We start from the raw sequence: 17,987 nt of genomic DNA on the forward strand, positions 1-17,987 counted from the left end.
CCCCTCCCCCCCAAAAATACAACAGCAAGATTTAGCACTTCTGTAATCTACTTCACAGTTATGTTCAGTAAGAAAAGCAGAGGATCTAGGAGAGGCACCGACAGAGAGGACTTCGGTAACACTCATTTAGAAGCCATGGGTGGCACTCCAGCGTCACTGTCACTTCCTGATCTTCCCAACAGCCCCAGTTTAACTCCTAGGACCTACCTCAGTGGCTTGTAAATGCCTTTATGTCTAGGTACCGAAAATCTGACGCCCTCTTGTGGCTTGACGATGCCAGCACTAGGATGGCAAATTCACATCATGCAACCACACAATAAATATTAAAATACCACCCTCACACACACAGGAGGGAGGGGGGAGGAGGAAGGGAGGGATGGCGGGAGGGAGGGAGGGAGGGTGTGAGAGAGAGAGAGAGAGAGAGAGAGAGAGTGTGTGTGTGTGTGTGTGTGTGTGTGTGTGTGTGTGTGTGTGTGTGTGTGTGTAATTATAAGAAAAGCTCAAAGGAAAACTGAGGGACATGCCAGGAAATACCTGATAACTGCCCTGTAGCGAGAAGACTAGGAGAGCAAAGACTAAAGGCTATGGCTTGAACAATTGCAGCCAGCACCGTCCAGGAACAACAGTAAGACAGGACAAATGGAAGCAGGCCCTACATTAGTGCTGTGCCAGTGATGACTGTCTGACTAACAACAGACCTGACCAAGCAGATAAAATGGCTGAACAGTTCTTCCTAATACTTGTGCGTCTGAAATTATTTAAAAACAAAGGTTTTATAAGTACATTAAGACAGTGATAACAAAAGTATATATTGAGAAAACTCTGACACATTGTGGACATGGGGAGACACTCTTGAACATGACAATGGAGGAAAACATGTCTGTGACTAGAAGATGGTCACCAGGTACTACAAGCTACACGCCTATAACTATTAATATATGTACACTAACAAGCATCAAAGTTAGCTAGACTAATCTACACAGCATGGTCACTGGCTCTGAATATACATACCTTACTAAAAGCAGGCACAAACAGTACTTAAGGAGACTGGCCACAGACTGAGAACCTAATCACTTTAGACAGGTTATATAAAATCTTCAGCATTAAACATCTCCTTTGCAGAAGTGTCACTAAAGCCATTGCCATCAGGGAAAGAGGAACACAGCTGACATGGGACACTAAGTGCTGGAAGGGACATGGTTTACTGATCTTGCTGTCTTTACATACAGTAAAATGTTTTTTCAGACCAGTACATACTAGCCTAAGTTATAAACTCAAAAGAATATCATATCACAAACCAGGTGTGGTGGTGCATGCCTTTAATCCCGGCACTCAGAAGACAGAGGCAGACAGACTCTGTGAGGTCGAGGCCAGCCTGGTCTACAAAGCCAAGTCCAGGATAGCCAGGGCTCTGTTACAGTGACAAATCCTGCCTTGAAAAACAAAACAAAAAGGGTATATCACAAGGATCATCACTGGTGATTTCACGTTATTAAAAAAATAGCGAGGTTTTGGAATAACAGGTATCCTTGTTAAATTATGTAAGTATAAATGATAATTAAAGTAATGAAAAAATGTTAACAGTTGCTATTCTGAAAGGCAGAGCAGGAACAACTCAATACAGCCTTCACAAGGGGCAACAGACATCAGCAAACCTGACCACCCCAAAGAAAATGAACTCCAGCTACTACCAGGTCCTTGCAGAGTAGGGGCAAAATAGTCAGTGCTGGAGAAGGGACTGCACTTCAAGATACAGTTCAAGAGCACAGATGGGCAGGCAGAGAGTGAGTTAGATCTGCTCCTCTTAAGGAAAACAGGACAAGACAGGATGAGTGAGTAAAGAAGGGACACATGTGCTCCAGGCAAAATGGTCATGTGACAATCGATGCTAAAACACCCATAACACAGATGTCAAGACCAAAAGGAACAAGAAAATAGGCAAACTGTTTTCTTCTAGCCAAGTTCTAAGACTGTAACTGACAGCTTCAGGAAATTTATAGACAGTCACAAACATGTCCTACTATGTACACAGTTATGACAATTACATACCATTGTCAGGAATCGGTTCCATGTCCCATGGGCTAAGCTTTTCAATCTCGGTGTTGTCCCACCTGTTTAACAAAGAACAAATGAAGCACCGGTTAGCCTTTCCCCAAAACAACTACAAGACTAGCAAGGCACCAGATACAGAGGAAATATGGAAGTCAGCGGTCTCACTGCAGTAAGTACATCTCTAACATCGATGTCAAAAGAGTTGAGAAAGATACAACAAAAGCAAAGTACTGCCACTGTGGTGGTTCACAGCGTGAGCGGCAGCACAGGGGGAGAGTGCCAGAACAGCCAGGTCGACATAAGTAAAACCCTATCTCCAAAACACAAAGGCCAAGATCCAAACCCAAACCCAAACCCACAAAGTGCAAAGCCTGATGCAAGGGCTAAAAAGATGAGCCAACAGTTAGGGGCACTGGCTGCTCTTCCAGAGGACAAAGACTTAATTCCCAGCCCCCACATGGCAGCTCACAACTCTCTGTAATGTAACTCCAAGTGGCCTCCAAGGGAACCAAGCAAAATGGTGTGTACATATGGTGCACACAGGCAAAATATCCACCCACATAAAAATAAATTATGACAATTTTTGTAAGGTTTACAAAAACATCAGAACCTCTATGAGACCTTTCTCAGTGAGGTAAAAATACACAAGACACTGTGGAAGCATGAATGTCAGGTTTTGATCTATACAGTCAGCAGAACGGTGAAGGCCTTCTGTATTTTACTAATGATACAGTATCAATGCTGAACTGTGACTGACTCAGAAATACTAGACACTCTGGAGCTCAGACTGAATCAATGGCTTAAAATGACACTGGCCTAAAGCATGCTAGTTACCTGTGATCTGAGATGTTTTCTGTAAACAAACCTAACACCGTAACACTGGAAATGACTGTCAGGATTCTGTATACCAACCTAACACTGTAACACTGGAAATGACTGTCAGGATACTGTGGTTGATATGGCTCTTGACTCAACACAGTTCCAAACCACCAAGCATCATCAATTATAGATCGAAATCTGTCGCCTGTAAAAGAAATGATCAAGTCTGAGGCATGCATTTGCAAACACTATGTACGCCTTTTACCTATGAAATACCGCAATACACAAAGAACAGAGATCAAGCATAAAGTTTAAGAAAATTCAAAATCCTCAGGGTTAAGGGCACATCACGGAGGGTGCTGAAGCTCTGTATTCCACCAGCACACGAGGAGAGGGACAAGACTAATGTCACCTCACTACTGTGTGCGGAGGATTACGGCCCCCTTATGCTTACTTGTCGCTACAAACACAGCATAAAATGTGCTCTAAAACCTATCAAAAACCCAGGAGCAACTGGAGTTTGGGAGCAGTGAGACAGGTTAATGGATGAAGGAAGCACCTGGCTCCATCCTGAAACCCTGAGCTCAATCTCCAGGGACTCGGGAATGACCTTCCGAAAATCCTGACCTCACTGGAGCCTACTTACAAGCATAAAATAAGTAAATTTTAAAATAAAAAGTTAAAAATCAAGTCTGAAAGTACTCTGAACCATTAAAAATGCATTATGATTATTATTTAAAAGAACTACATAGCCATTAATCAATCCTACCATTTTATAGTAATTCAACAGTAAGAAAGCCAATCCTTCTAACAGGCTTTTGCAGAGGATCCTCTACAAATCAAACAAAGGGTAGAATGGGTCTGGGGTAGAGCTGTGTCCTATCCCTATTATCCCTATCCCCTACCCCCCCACACCCCCACACACAATGTAGTTATTATCCTGCAGGAGTGGCTCAAGACTATAAGGATTTAAATGTATCCTACAACTACAGTGAATCCTGATTGGACTTCATTCAGTCAATTAAAATTCCACCCATTTCATCTATGCCTTGTACACATAAGCTAGCAGAGTGTTTTATAAACAGCAAATTAAGTCACCCACATCCAGCTCTCTGACCACTCTTGTGAGTTCCAGGCCAGCTATAGCCACAGTGAGACCCTGTCTCAAAGGACAACTTTGAAGAGATAGATGGCTCAGTGGTTAAGAGCACTGAGTGCTTTTCCAGAGGTCCAGAGTTCAATTCCCAGCACCCACATGGTGGCTCATAACCATCTGTAATGGGATCTGATGCCCTCTGCTGGTGTCTGAAGAGAGCTACAAGATAATCGTGAACTGTAAAGCTGACAGCAGAGCAAGCAACTTCCTCTAAACACAAGGACTATGGGGGGCTTAGGGGGAGGTGTGATGTGGGGGTCAGGACAACTTCCAGGTGTCACTGGTTCTACATACCATGTGGATTCTAGAGACCAGACTCCAGCTATCAGGCTGGGATACAGGGGGACCATCTAAGCCATCCTACTGATCCAAATGTCTGCATTTCTTTTTGTTTCTAAGATTTTTTTTTTTTTAAAAAACAGGGTAGAGGTGGCAAGTAGGGTAAATCCATAAACAAAGAACATGCATGCATGTAGAAAGGAGAGTGTGGGTGTCAAATCCCCTGGAGATGAAGTTACAGACAGTTATGAGCTGCCTGGCATGGGCGTTTGGAATTCAACTCCGTTCCTATGGAAGAGGAGCAAGTGTCCGTTAACAGTTGAGTCGTCTTTCTGGCTTGTCTACTTACTAAAGGACCAGTTCCTCAAGTCCTATCACTTAACTCACATTGTTTGTCTTATCAAAAGTAAAATACTGTGGGTACTCCACAACATGTTTTCTTTTTCTTTCTTTTTCTTTTTTTGGAGCTGGGGACCGAACCCAGGGCCTTGTGCTTGCTAGGCAAGTGCTCTACCACTGAGCTAAATCCCCAACCCCCCACAACATGTTTTCAAGACAAGGTCTCTCTGTATAGCCTTGACTGTTCAGGAACTTGCTCTGTAGACCAAGCTGACCTCAGACTCAGACCCACCTGTCTCTGCCTCCTGAGTGCTGAGATTAAGGTTGTGCTCCACCACCACTCAGCTTGCACCACAATATATTTTGTGTTAAATTAGGAATTATTTTTTTAACCATCAAATTAAATGGTTTATAAATATTTTAAATTTAAGGTAGTTCTAAACCTTCCAAATGCTGCATCCTTTAATACAGTTCTTCAAGTTGTGGAGATCCCAGCCATAAGGTTATTTCTATTACTACTTCATAATTTTTTGCTACTGTTAAAAATTGTAAATATGCAACCCCGATGAAAAGACCATTCATCCCCAGGGTCTCAACCACAGGTTGAGAAGCAGTTTTAAACCCTACTGAAGTACAAAATAAACAAGTACTACATTAAAGATAACTGCATATAGCTAAATGTGAGGCACATGCCTTTACCACAGTACTCGGGAGATAGAAGCAAAGGTGGGTGGTTCTGGGAGTTCCAGGTGAGCCAAAGCTACCCTGCCTCTAAAATGAGAACAAGACAGTCTTTTCCAATCATGCACAAAATAAGCAGAAGCAATGTCATTAGCTAAGAAGTCTATAAGGAATAGGTACCAGTTAGCACAAGCACTAAGCAGACGCATTTCAAGGTCACTTATGCTTCTAGAAATTGTTTATATAAACCATAAATCAAAGTACTCTGTGCAGTGAAGACTTTGTAACTCAGTAAGGACAGACAGACTTACTAGGCTGCCAGTTTCTCTGTCTTGCTTCATCATAAAATTGGCGCAACACAAGAAAATCAATAACATCTGGCATATCATGATATCTAAAAGAAAATTAAAAATTACCACAGTGGAAAGCAGCAATATTCAAAAGACTCAGGTACTATCTTATCTGTCATCTCAAACTTCTGGGTACATGTGCACAGAAAGGGTAGATTTCAGGGGACCATCTTGGGTATCATTCCCTAAATGCCACCCACCTCGTTCTTTAAGACTAGTCTGGAGCTTGCCTGGCAAGCCAGTGAGTACCAGGTATCCGCCTATCTCTTCCTGCCCAGCTTGGTGGAACTTGGGCTTTTCTCGGCTGAGCCATCTTCCCAGGCATATCTAACCATAGCTGATAAAGGGTACTAGACATGACTCCTTTAATAAGTGCTTTTAGGGCAATATAAGGACTAAGTTCAGATTGCCAAGGTCCACACGGAAGTCAGAGGTAAATGCTAAGAAGGCAGAGAAAGCCAGAAAGGTAGATCCCTAGCCGGCTAGCCTAACCAAACAGTGAGCTCCAGGTTTAGTGAGGGACCCTGTCTTCATTTTCAGTCTCCAGAACAGCAACGTGCAATGTGTGCTCAACTGGGATCAGCACATCCAATCCTCAATCATGTGTGACTAGGAACCACCATGTGACAAATTTCCTGCAGAGGCTCTCATCTTCTACCTGTGTGAGCACTGTGAAAAACCACCCAAGCAGCAGACTCCCTGCCTAACTGCTGCCTGGACGGCCTTTGCACAGTGATCCACATGCCTAAGGCAGCTAAAAGGGAAAAGCCTATGGACGTAAAACTCTACATCTAACTAATTCAGTGGAAATTATACCCACCTATATGTAGAAATACATACCTAATAGAGAAAGATTTATCCGTCAGTCTGCCAGTTGCTGGATCTATAAATGCTAGTTTGAGGCAACAGAGCGTAGGTGGTCCAACCTCATACCTTAGTCCAACTATTTTGACCAATTCTTGATCCTGTAATAGACGTGTACTTAGAAATGGCTCTCAAAGGCAGTTTGTCAATACTGTAATTCTCTATGTACTACTACTAAACTAAGCCAATTCTTACCTTTGCTTCCAAACGCTACATGTAATCTGCCACTGGCTGCTAATCTGCAGGGCAGTATCTTACACAGAAACATGCTCACTAAGCAGTCACTGTGCTCACTCGAAAATGTCACAGGTGTGAGGAGAGGAATTTCAAAGAGGTGCAGAATCAGTACAATAAGCAGTTACCATTTTATTGTCTGTTTTTCCACTTATTTATGTGTGTGTCTGCATGTACCAAAGCATCCATGTAAAGGCCAAAGCAGTGCATGTAGGAGTGGGCTCCATCATGCAACCACATGAGAAGTGGGAACTGAACTCATATCCGCAACCTCTCTTACCTGCCCTTCCTTAGATTTTTTTTTTTTTCTTTTCTTTTTTTCGGAGCTGGGGACCGAACCCAGGGCTTTGCACTTGCTAGGCAAGCGCTCTACCACTGAGCTAAATCCCCAACCCCACTTCCTTAGATTTTAATTCCTCCTTAGAATAAACATCTTTATGTAATTTTGTGTTACACAATAGGATTTTGCTTATAAGTTGTTTTTTTCAATTTTTAGCTTATGTGTTTTGCCTGCATGTATCTGTGTGTCACATGTATGCCTGGTGACAGCAGGACAGAAGGGCATCAGATTTCACAACAGCCTACCTCCAGAATTGCTTGAGCATACTTGCCATCCAAGCAATTTAGAGGGTGCAGGAAGGGGAAGTTCAAGGCCAGCCTGAGCTACAAGAATGGTAGACACAGAAAAGGACAGAGAGAAAGAAAGCACAGTTGGAAAATATATAAACAGATCTCGCAGCTAACTTAGGCATTATCTAAGTGAAGCTTCTCTAAACCCCCTCTTTCCCCCTAAAACATGCACATCACAGGATTCTTATACTAAGGAACATGAAGTCACCAATTAAAAAAATCTGTACTTAAGAGGCTGTTATCAAAAGCAGCTGCCTCAAAAACCACACGCATGAGAAACACACTCAAAAGGCACGAGTGACACTCGGGGACTCTTCCCCTTCAGCAACACACTCGCAGGTAACGCAAACACCACTGACAGTCCTGCAACCGTCCCAGTGTGAACTTCATGCTTTAAAATGACATAATCATGAATATGCAAATACTAAACCCATGTATGAGAATGTATTTGTATTGCATAGTAAAGTAGACATAAAGCCAAAAAAATCACAGAAACCAGGCCACAAAATTCAATACTTAAAGTATGTTTTCAGGACTGGAAATTGGCTCAGTGGTTAAGAGCACTGACTTCTCTTCCACAGGATCCAGGTTCAATTCCCAGCAACTACATGGTAGCTCACAACTATCCATAACTCCAAGATCTAATAACACCCTCACACAGACATACATGCAGGCAAAACATCAATGTATATAAAATAAAAATAAACTTAATTTTCTTTCATTTTCTACCTCACTATATATGAAGTCATCAGTAAACACTGCTGACATTCTAGTGCTACTCTGTCCTAAGCAACAAAACAGACTGCAGAATGCATCTCCTCCCACCACTCAGAGTTCTACGCTTCAGCAACAGGCAGTGCAAGAACACAGCGCAGCTCAACGTGGCCACGATGATGAGCACATGGCTCCCATGCCACTGTGTGTGCATGGCCACAGGAACTGCCTTCTTCATGCATTTATGAGCTTTCTACTTCTTGTCTAGGATACCAGGAATAAGACTGGCTATAAAGGCCTGAAAGCCATTTACCTTCAACTCTGATGCCAATTACTCCCCCAGGAAGCAGGCAGGGGCCACACGACCACCTTATCAAGTGTTTGAATGACTGATTAAAATCTTTGCCATTTGCTAAAATGGACATTTTCAACAAGAAGATATTATGAACAGATTGGAAAAGCAGCATTCCCAGGGAATTCTCTCCTTTTCAGCTCTTGCTATCATCTGTCCCCACATTCATATTCTACTGCACGTGCTCTGGACGTTAACAGTGACCTACCCGAAGATCCATTTTTCTCCACGGCTCCTTATTAGGGTTCAGTTCATAAATGTTATTTCTTCTGACAGCTTCAATGTAAGCTTCATGACCCTGACGAAAGTACATCACCTGCAAAGGGAAGTGTATGTTTACGGCAACCACAGAACTTTCACGAGCACCTCCCCCCCACAAAGGTTTCTGTCTCACCTCATCACCCATCTGAGGAACAAAAGGGGACTTGCGAAGTGTAGTGTCAGTTATCCACACAGGAGGGTGAAACTCATACAAGGGTTCCATATTTGCAAGTTCTGCTGGCGTCGTCCTCCGCAGACTCTGCCAAGAGGAAAACAGTAAAGCTTGGTAGAAAAGAGGACATTTAACCATTTAATTAAAAACTTCACCATTCACAGTAGTTTTTTTGGATCAATACACAGAGAATTTATTGCTTTTTTTAAAAAATGATGTCTGGATCCCACCCTCCTGTTACCTGCAGCTTCTACAATCACTGTGGAGCTATCTAGACCCAGTCCAGCACTCCCTCACCCCGGTGCCCTGTCCCACTAGAGGAGCTTCCTTGTACGTGTCTTCTAGGCATAAGCCACTCTGCCAAGACTGCACTGAGTTTGAACACAGCCTAGTAATAATTAGGAAAACTCCTTTTGTGACTGTTTTTTATTTTAATTTGTGTACTGCATGTGTGCATGCACACACCTCCAAGTTCCAAGGATCAAACTCAAGCTGTCAGACTATGTACTTTGTGGCTAGCACTCTTATCTGTTTATTTTAGTATTCTGAAACAGGTTTGTTTATCCCAAAATGGCCTCCAGCTCAGCATGTGCCCAAGCATGACAAGTGCTGTTTGCCTGCCTTCACCCCTGGCTGCGGAGATTACAAATAAGGAAAAGCATGCCTGCCCTACGTGGTGTCAGAGGTGGAACCTGAACTTCCCGAATGCTAGGTAGGCCAGAAACCAACTGAACAACATCCCCAGCCCTACGGATAGGTCATCTCTTGAGTTAAGGTTTTCGAGATGGTTCACTTTCAACACATGTTCTCCATACTTGTTCCTTACTCCTCTTCGGATCACTGCAAGTAAGATGAAACAGAGTCAACAGTACGCGGCTTGAGCCGTACAGGAAGCACTAGGGTGGACCCCTCGCTTTACTGTTGGACCCACAGCTCTACACATGATATAAGAACAGTGAAGGAGAGCTGGAGAGATGGCTCAGCGGTTAAGAGCACCGACTGCTCTTCCAGAGGTCCTGAGTTCAATTCCCAGCAACCACATGGTGGCTCACAACCATCCATAATGGGATCCGATGTCCCCTTCAGGTATATCTGAAGACAGCAACAGTGTACTTATATACATGGAATAAATAAAATAAATCTTAAAAAAAAAAAAAAGTGAAGGAGCTAACTGCAGGGAAAGGCACATGAAATAAGTAGAGCCATGGCCACAGCCACAGGACTAGGCTTGGGGGGGGGGGGGGGTCCCCTGAATATTCCCACCATCAGACCTGTGACTCAGGAACCAGAGCACCTACATTTCTGACCCACCCAAGCAAGAAATGAGAAATGCTTCTTCTTACACCTAAGTTGTCAGGGAACCTGTTACCCAGAAACACAAGAAGGAAACAGTACCTACTGACACATAAGAAAGAAAGCAGGGCTGCACTCACAGGAAAACATTTAAGATAAAAATAGAAACAAATATGGCAATGAGAGGCAAGCGGGAGTGGGGCACAGCTTTAACCCAGCACTCTGAGTTAGAGGCCAGCTGAGTGCCACTCAAGAGGCCAGCCAAGTGCCAAGATGGCCAAAGCTACACAGAGACGAAGAACCATGTTGTTGCTGCTGATGTTGGTTTGATTGCTATCCCAAAACCCCTCAAGTCTGCTCTTGGCAGCAAACTCAGTTCAGATCTAAATCTACATCAACACTACTCAGAACAATAGGAACTTCCTTCCTCTAACTCCTTTGCAACAAACCCCTAAAACCCCCCTTCTGAGAGAGACCGACAATTATGAAAAGGAAAACCTTAGGAACATCTGTTTACATAAATAAAACTCAAGGAAAGTTGAACTGGAAGACAGTGAGCCAGGCTGGAGCAGTGCAGCAGTGGAGGGCATAGCTTCATGGACACAGTAAGGGGCTCTGAAGAGAACAATCCACAAAGCCATGGGGCTTATGCACCATCACACACTTTACTGAAGACCTGTGTGCACAGTGTGAGGTTTGAGGCCCCGAATTCAATCTTAAAACTAAGAGAAGAGGGCTGGAGAGATGGCTCAGTGGTTAAGAGCACTGATGGCTCTTCTCAAGGTCCTGAGTTCAAATCCCAGCAACCACATGGTGGCTCACAACCATCTGTAACGAGATCTGACGCCCTCTTCTGGCCTGCAGTCACATATGCAGGCAGAATGCTGTACATAAAATAAATAAATAAATCTTAAAAAAAAAAAAAAACTAAGAGAAGAAACAAGAGAAAACTAGAAAAAAGGCAAGAAATGCATGCACACATACATACATATATATGTACATATATATGCCCATGAATGAATGGATGAATCAGAAAAACAAACAAACAAACAAACAAAAAAAACCCCCTAGATGTAGAAAAGAACACTGTATAGAAGTAGAGGTTCACATTCTTTTTTCTGTTTGTTTTTCTTACCTCCCTTTTAGGCTTGCTTTCTTTCCTTCTTTTCCGCCTTCGTTTAGGAGGAGATATGTTCTCCGTGGACATTTCGTCCTCTGAAGTACTGCAGAATCGAGTTACTCGACGTCGGCATGATGTTCTTAAAGGAGGCTCCAAGTGGACCCCCGTGTCGGCTGTCCAATCAGAGTACTGAGATGAAGATTCGCTGCAAGAGGAGAATGCTTTAAATTTCATGGGACCAGGATTTAAGCACTAACAGCAAGTTCATAACAGAACCCCTAAGGAATAAGGAGATGAACATGGAGAGAGGGAGATGAGAGCCTAGGTTTAACTTGAACATCCTGCTTAACACTACCAGCTAAGAACCACAGACTACAGCTATGACAAAGATAGAGAAAGAAATTTCAACAGGGCTGAACAGGTGGCTCAAGTGAGAGCACCAGCTGCTCCTCCAGGCCTGGGTTTAATTCCCAGAACCTTCTTGGTGGGCCCAAGGCATCTGCTGTCTTCTGGCTCTGGGTACAGACTACATTCAGGCAAAACACTCATACACATAACACGAACAAAGAAACAAAGAGCTCTTCACCAACACTGGAAAGAAGATAATGTGGAATATTTTTGTTTAACCCAAGATAAAGTAAGGAGCTTCTTACGTTCTGTGGCACTGGAGGTCTAAGCCACAGCCCTGTGTGCACTAGGCAAGTGTTCTACTATCAGCCACATGTCCAGCACCTTCTTCTGTCAAGTACCCTCTAAATGACAGCTGATCAAAGGTAGGCCTGTAGCCAAGCAGTAACTTCCCTCTCAGAAAGCACACACAAGGGGTTGGGGATTTAGCTCAGTGGTAGAGCGCTTGCCTAGAAAGCGCAAGGCCCTGGGTTCAGTCCCCAGCTCCGAAAAAGAAAAAAAAAAAAAAAAAAGAAAAAGAAAGCACACACAGTTACTAAAAAGTACCAAAGAGAACCCTACCTAAGAAGAGCCTCATCACCTCCATGACACTGGCAGATACAGATTCATTAATCCACCTGCATCACAGAACACCAATGCAAACACCAGGTGAGCCAGCCCAAGGGAAGCAACTCACCCCAAACAGAGCTTAAAGTGAGTGCAGGAAAGGAGCACCAGACACAAGTCACGGTAAGGACGGCTGTGCAGGAAATTCTCGCCTACAACCAAGCTTCACCATACAGCAAGGGATCAGGTGCCAACAGTCAGGTACCAGTTACAACAGAGCAAAGGAGAAAAGCTGAGGCAGAGAGCACCACAGAGAGAGACGGCAAAGACTAGATGGCCTGGGCTGGAGAGATGGCTCAGTGGTTAAGAGCACTGACTGCTCTTCCAGAATCCCAGCAACCACATGGTGGCTTACAACCATCTGTAATGAGAGCTGATGCCCTCTTCTGGTGTGCCTGTAGACAGCTACAGTGTAATTATATATAATAAATCTTAAAAAAAAAAAAAAAAAAAAAAGACTAGATGGCCTGTGTACTACGGGAATAAAGAAGCTTCAGGGATGGTCGTGGAGGGAAGCAGTATGAAAAAGATGCAAGTTTTCATTCTCATCACACTGAAACCTGGATCCTAAAGACATTTAGAACAGTTAATAATAAATACATGGAAGGCTGCCCACACATTTAAATGGCCTAAGAATACTTAGTATCAGCATGCTTTACTAAGAATTAGTAAAGCATTGTAGGGTGTGGTGTCCTATCCAGTCCAGAGCTAGTCAAGCACTTGTCTTTGTCAGAGGCAGGGACAGACACTCACGGTACCTCGGGCTGTCGCTGTCACTCCCACTTCTTCTGTCACTTCTCCATTCATCATCCTCTGAAGAACAAGAACCTTCACTCTGATCACAAGATGTTTCCTAGATGGTCAAAGGAAAAAAAAATCGTGACCTTACAGGTTGCATAACACACAAGACTGCTACATCATGCCAACAAGACTAGCAGGCTTAAGGAACACAAGATATTAGTAGAAATGCAATTAAACAAGCCCTACAAAGCAAGGCACTGTTAATAAACAAACCCATAAAGGGCTTTTGAGAGAAAGTAACATTCATCAGGCTAGCCTCCACCTAACTCTGTACTGAAGAAAGGCTTTGAACTCCTGATCTTCCTCGGATCACAGATATCAACACCAAGCCCAGCTCCTAAATCCTTCTATTTGTCAAGGTATTTTCAAAGAGGACTTGTGAGGCTGACAGCCACCATGCTCAGGACAGACTCTGGCTTTGGATGTTAGTACTGAGGTACACAGGAGCATCTGCATTGGACTGCTGTTTTGCTTTGGACCACAGAGATGAGACGGCCGGTACCTTTCAAAAGTGTGATTTCCTACTATGTCTTTACTAATCATGCGACTGGCAGATGCTTTCCCATTGAAAAAAGGATTATTTTTCTATTACTCCATTTCAATAGCTCTTTATATACAGCGACTGCAAGCTTTTCAAGTATTTTTTTCACTTTGTTGTTTTTTTCTATTTATCTAATAACTAATAGTTATCTTTTCTGGTGCAATTTTGAACTGTCAATTTTGTCAATTTCCAACTTGACACCTGCACATGAGATAACATTGCTATATGAGGATGCCTATGTATTCTATCTTCAGGCTCTACAAATGTTAAACTCTTAGATTTACATTCAGTTTGTGACTCACTCTGAGCTGTTATTTCCTCTTTCTTCACAGACAGGGCCTTGGCCTCAGTGATCCAGGCATGGACCACCAGAGCTAGACTGAGCAAACTCATGTCAAAGGTGGCTACAGATGTTTGTGCAGTGTGTGCCCAGCAAGCACTGAGTTGTCCTGTGGTCAGCTGTCCACTGGTCTGTTTGGGACCAACTATGTCATTGCCATGACCTTTCTGTCTATTCTTCCACCAACACCACTTTCTTGAAAACCACACTTTAACAAGCCACAATGACAGCCAATTAACAAGCCACAATGACAGCCACTGTCTGTCCTTAGTACATTCTGCAATCCTAGCTTAGCTGTCCTGGACTTTTCTTCTCTCCATGTAACTTTTTTTTTTTTTTAATTTATTTATATGAGTACACTGTAGCTGTCTTCAGATACCAGAAGAGGGCATCTGATCTCATTACAGATGGTTGTGAGCCACCATGTAGTTGCTGGGATTTGAACTCAGGACCTCTGGAAGAGCAGTCAGTGTTCTTAACCACTGAGCCATCTCTCCAGCCCCCGTGTAACTTATTTTATAAGTTTGCCAACATCTTCAAAAGCAACTGTAGTGGATTTTAGCTGGCATCACACTGAACACACAGATGATGGAGGACACAAACATCTTGAAAAGGATGTGAGCCAACAGTGCTCCTTTGTTGCTGATGTTGTAGGCGCACTGAAAGACTGTCTCAGTGCCAAACAAGCCCCTCACCCAATCCTTGGTTTTCAGAAAGCTCCTGAGGTAACAGTTTATGTTCACAACAATGTGCACACCAGTGCTTCTCATCTCCATGTATACTTGTCAAAACTCAAACACTGAAGTATCTATTATACTCAAACAGTGACTACTGAGGGTACACTGAATGGAATATGGTAAAAGTAAATGAGCTATCAAGCCAGAGAAGTCATAGAGAATATGTCAGTGTGTGGTACAAAGGCAAGGGGCCAACCTGAAACACAATACAATCTAGGATTCTTTTAAATGATTTCCTAGAAAGGCAAGTTAAGGAGAAACAAAAGTGCTGTGGTAACCATACGTGGGGTACATGCTCCAGAGTCCCAGGTGCTCAAAAGCTGAGGCAGAGAGAAATACATGGTTGAACCAGCCTGGGCAGTTCTGGTTTTGCTGCTGCTGTTTTAATTAAAGTGCTGGAAGAGGACTTGCCTAGCCTAGCAACGGGTCCGCCTGGGTACCATCCTCAGCACCACATAAGCCAAGAGAGAACCCAGCAGCAGAGAGACCAGGAAATGTCATCTAAGCTACACAGTGAGCATGGGGCAAGCCTGGAGTTCAAGAGATGTTGTCTTTAATCTAAAAATAAATAAAAGTAAAATTGAACAGGGCTGGCAAACAGCTCAATAGGTAAAAGAACTCACCAACACAGCTGACAACCTAACTCTGGTCTCTGTGCCCAAGCTGTGGCACACATTAATTCATATACAGACACATATGAAAATAAATACATAAATGTAATGCTTTAAAAAAAGGGGGGGGCAAGTGCCCAGTGATGGTGGTGCACACCTTTGATCCCAGCACTGCAGAGGCAGACAAGCAGATGCAAGTTAAGGCCAGTCTGGACCACAGAAATGAGCTCCAGGGGGACAGCCAGGGCCACACAAAGAAACTATCTCAAAAATCAAAAACAAAAGATGAGGCAAAGTGAGGTTCACTGGAACCTGACACACAGCAACTCACAACCTTCTATAAACTACTGTTCCAAGCAATCCCAAAACCCTCTCCAGGCCTCCAGAAGCACTTTTTAAAAGCACACCATGATGTACACACATACTTGCAGGTAAACCACCCACAGCCATAAAATAAATAATCTTTATTAAAAAAAAAAAAAAGAATTAAGTCTTGAACTCACTACGTAGAACAGTCTGGCTTGGGACTTACAAAACTCCCCTTGCTATTCTCTCCTTGCTATTGCTGACATTAAAGGCAAGAGTGATCACACTCGGCCTAATTATTGGAACATAACAGCATATATAACACATATATATGCCACAAATTCTAAATACATTTCCACTCAATGACTGTCTGTAGAAAATTATATGATCACCACCTCAGGACACCAGGAAGCCTTGCAGGCACAACAAAACCGTTTCTTTCTCCAACAGCTGACCCAGGGTCAAAACCAAACTGGTACCACGTCATTTTCATTTCAAAGTAAAGAGTTAATTCAGGGTCAGTGAAATTGCTCAAGGGATAAAGGTGCTTGCTGTCTGGCCTACTGACTCAGTTGGATCCCACAGCCCATAGGCAGTCAGCAGAGCACCTTGACCCCAGCTATCTGGTGATTCCACCAACATACCATGGCATGCCTAGACCTCAAAATAAGTAAATGTAAGTTTTTATATATATATAAAAATATTACATTAATGAATTAAGACAAACTCAACAGAACTTGTCAGCACAGGCTGCAAGCATGTGGGAGACAGGAAAGTCCCTCAAAGTTCTCCCCTACTTTAGGATATAGGAACTCTCTTCCTTAAGGACAAGAGGTCAAAAGGGCTGAGGAGTAATCTCCCACAATCTGCCTTCCATGCCTAGCCTCTTTAATCCCTAACATCACACACACACACACACACACACACACACACACACACACACACACACACAGAGAGAGAGAGAGAGAGAGAGAGAGAGAGAGAGAGAGAGTGAGTGTGAGAGTGTGTGTGTGTGTGTGTGTGTGTGTGTGTGTGTGTGTGTGCAAAAAGTCAGGCAAATCCATATCAGGTAACCCCAGTGTCTGGCTACTCACATGTCGAACAGAGCCGGAAGATTCATTTCCAGAAGATAATTCACACTGGCCAGCATTTCTTCTACTATAATTTGCATATTTACGCCTACATGTCCGTTGTCTAGACTGGGACACCAAAACCATCGAATTTGACTAAAACATAAAGAAACATAAGCATCATTAAGTAGACATTGTATGGGGTGAACTATAAAAGACTTTAAAGGAGACACAGATTAAAAATAACTTTGGCTGGGGCTGGAGAGATGGCTCAAAGATTAAGAGCACTGACTGCTCTTCCAGAGGTCCTGAGTTCAATTCCCAGCAACCACATGGTGGCTCACAACCACCTATAATCAGGTCTGGTGCCCTCTTCTGGCCTGTAGTTGCATACATGCAGGCAGAAAGCTGTATGATGTATACATAATAAATAAATAATTAACTTTGGCACATACTGTTAACTCCAGTTGGGATTTTTTACTTTTGGTTCCTTGGAAAGCTTGAAAAGGCTCCAGCAGCTCACGTTCACCACACTGTCTGATACGCTAATGTTAGCGTGAATGGCATAAAGCTACAATGAACAGGGTGTCAAGGGCTGGAGTGTACTCAGCTGGTAAATGCCCAAAACCAAGTACAACCCTTAGAGTAAGGCTGGATTCTCAGAATGCCACAGACCTGCATGCTGGCACATGCTGTGCAATCCCACCACTCTAAAGAGAGAAGCTTACTGTATCATTGGCTATGCGGCCATTATTTAAAAAAAAAAAAAAGATAAAACTCAGAAGCTTAAAATACGGCTAGGTGAACATGTACAGCTCTTCCCAGCACACATGCCTAAGTAATCCAACGCCTTCTAGCCTTCAGAGGCAAACACACACACACACACACACACAGTAAAACTTGAAAGAAAAAAGTTTTCCAGGCAGTATTGGCACATGACTTCAATGCCAGCATCCAGAGCTCAGCTACCTGGGATGCTATGGCCTCTACTATGCTCACCAAAGAGTAAATCTCCAACACCTGAGCCTTAGAGGGCACAAACCACCCTAACCCGAGGGCAGGGCAAGGCAGGACTAACACTGTGGGAACTTAAAGTGTGAAAGAACCTCCACAGCAGCTCTGACAATGGCTACCTCATGAAGTCAGTCAGCACCTGTCATTAAACCTTAATTGACAAGGATCCTTTAATGCCACAAGAACTTATACTAAGAACTCAACAGTTCAGCAAGGCGGTGGTGACAGAGGTGCTCT

General features: G+C 43.3%; 1 protein-coding gene and 1 non-coding gene across 5 annotated transcripts in view; both read right to left on the bottom strand.

The window, feature by feature from the left end:
- The window catches only part of Brwd1 (bromodomain and WD repeat domain containing 1), a 97,519-nt gene that overhangs the window by 28,958 nt on the left and 50,574 nt on the right, over window positions 1-17,987 (bottom strand). For all 4 annotated transcript variants that reach the window (XM_006248186.5, NM_001371922.2, XM_039088408.2 and 1 more), the window contains exons 21-29: window positions 16,761-16,892; window positions 13,089-13,183; window positions 11,332-11,521; window positions 8,865-8,990; window positions 8,679-8,786; window positions 6,517-6,641; window positions 5,638-5,720; window positions 2,965-3,076; window positions 2,050-2,111 (exon numbers count right to left, since the gene is read on the bottom strand). In XM_006248186.5, the coding sequence (XP_006248248.1) occupies window positions 2,050-2,111; window positions 2,965-3,076; window positions 5,638-5,720; window positions 6,517-6,641; window positions 8,679-8,786; window positions 8,865-8,990; window positions 11,332-11,521; window positions 13,089-13,183; window positions 16,761-16,892 (1,033 nt within the window). The remainder of the gene's footprint in view (window positions 1-2,049; window positions 2,112-2,964; window positions 3,077-5,637; window positions 5,721-6,516; window positions 6,642-8,678; window positions 8,787-8,864; window positions 8,991-11,331; window positions 11,522-13,088; window positions 13,184-16,760; window positions 16,893-17,987) is intronic.
- Window positions 16,181-16,301, bottom strand: Mir6324 (microRNA 6324). Its single transcript, NR_106696.1, has one exon. It is a non-coding gene; the product is annotated as a microRNA 6324 (primary transcript).

This window comes from Rattus norvegicus, chromosome 11, assembly GCF_036323735.1.
Source record: "Rattus norvegicus strain BN/NHsdMcwi chromosome 11, GRCr8, whole genome shotgun sequence".
NCBI lineage: Eukaryota > Metazoa > Chordata > Mammalia > Rodentia > Muridae > Rattus > Rattus norvegicus.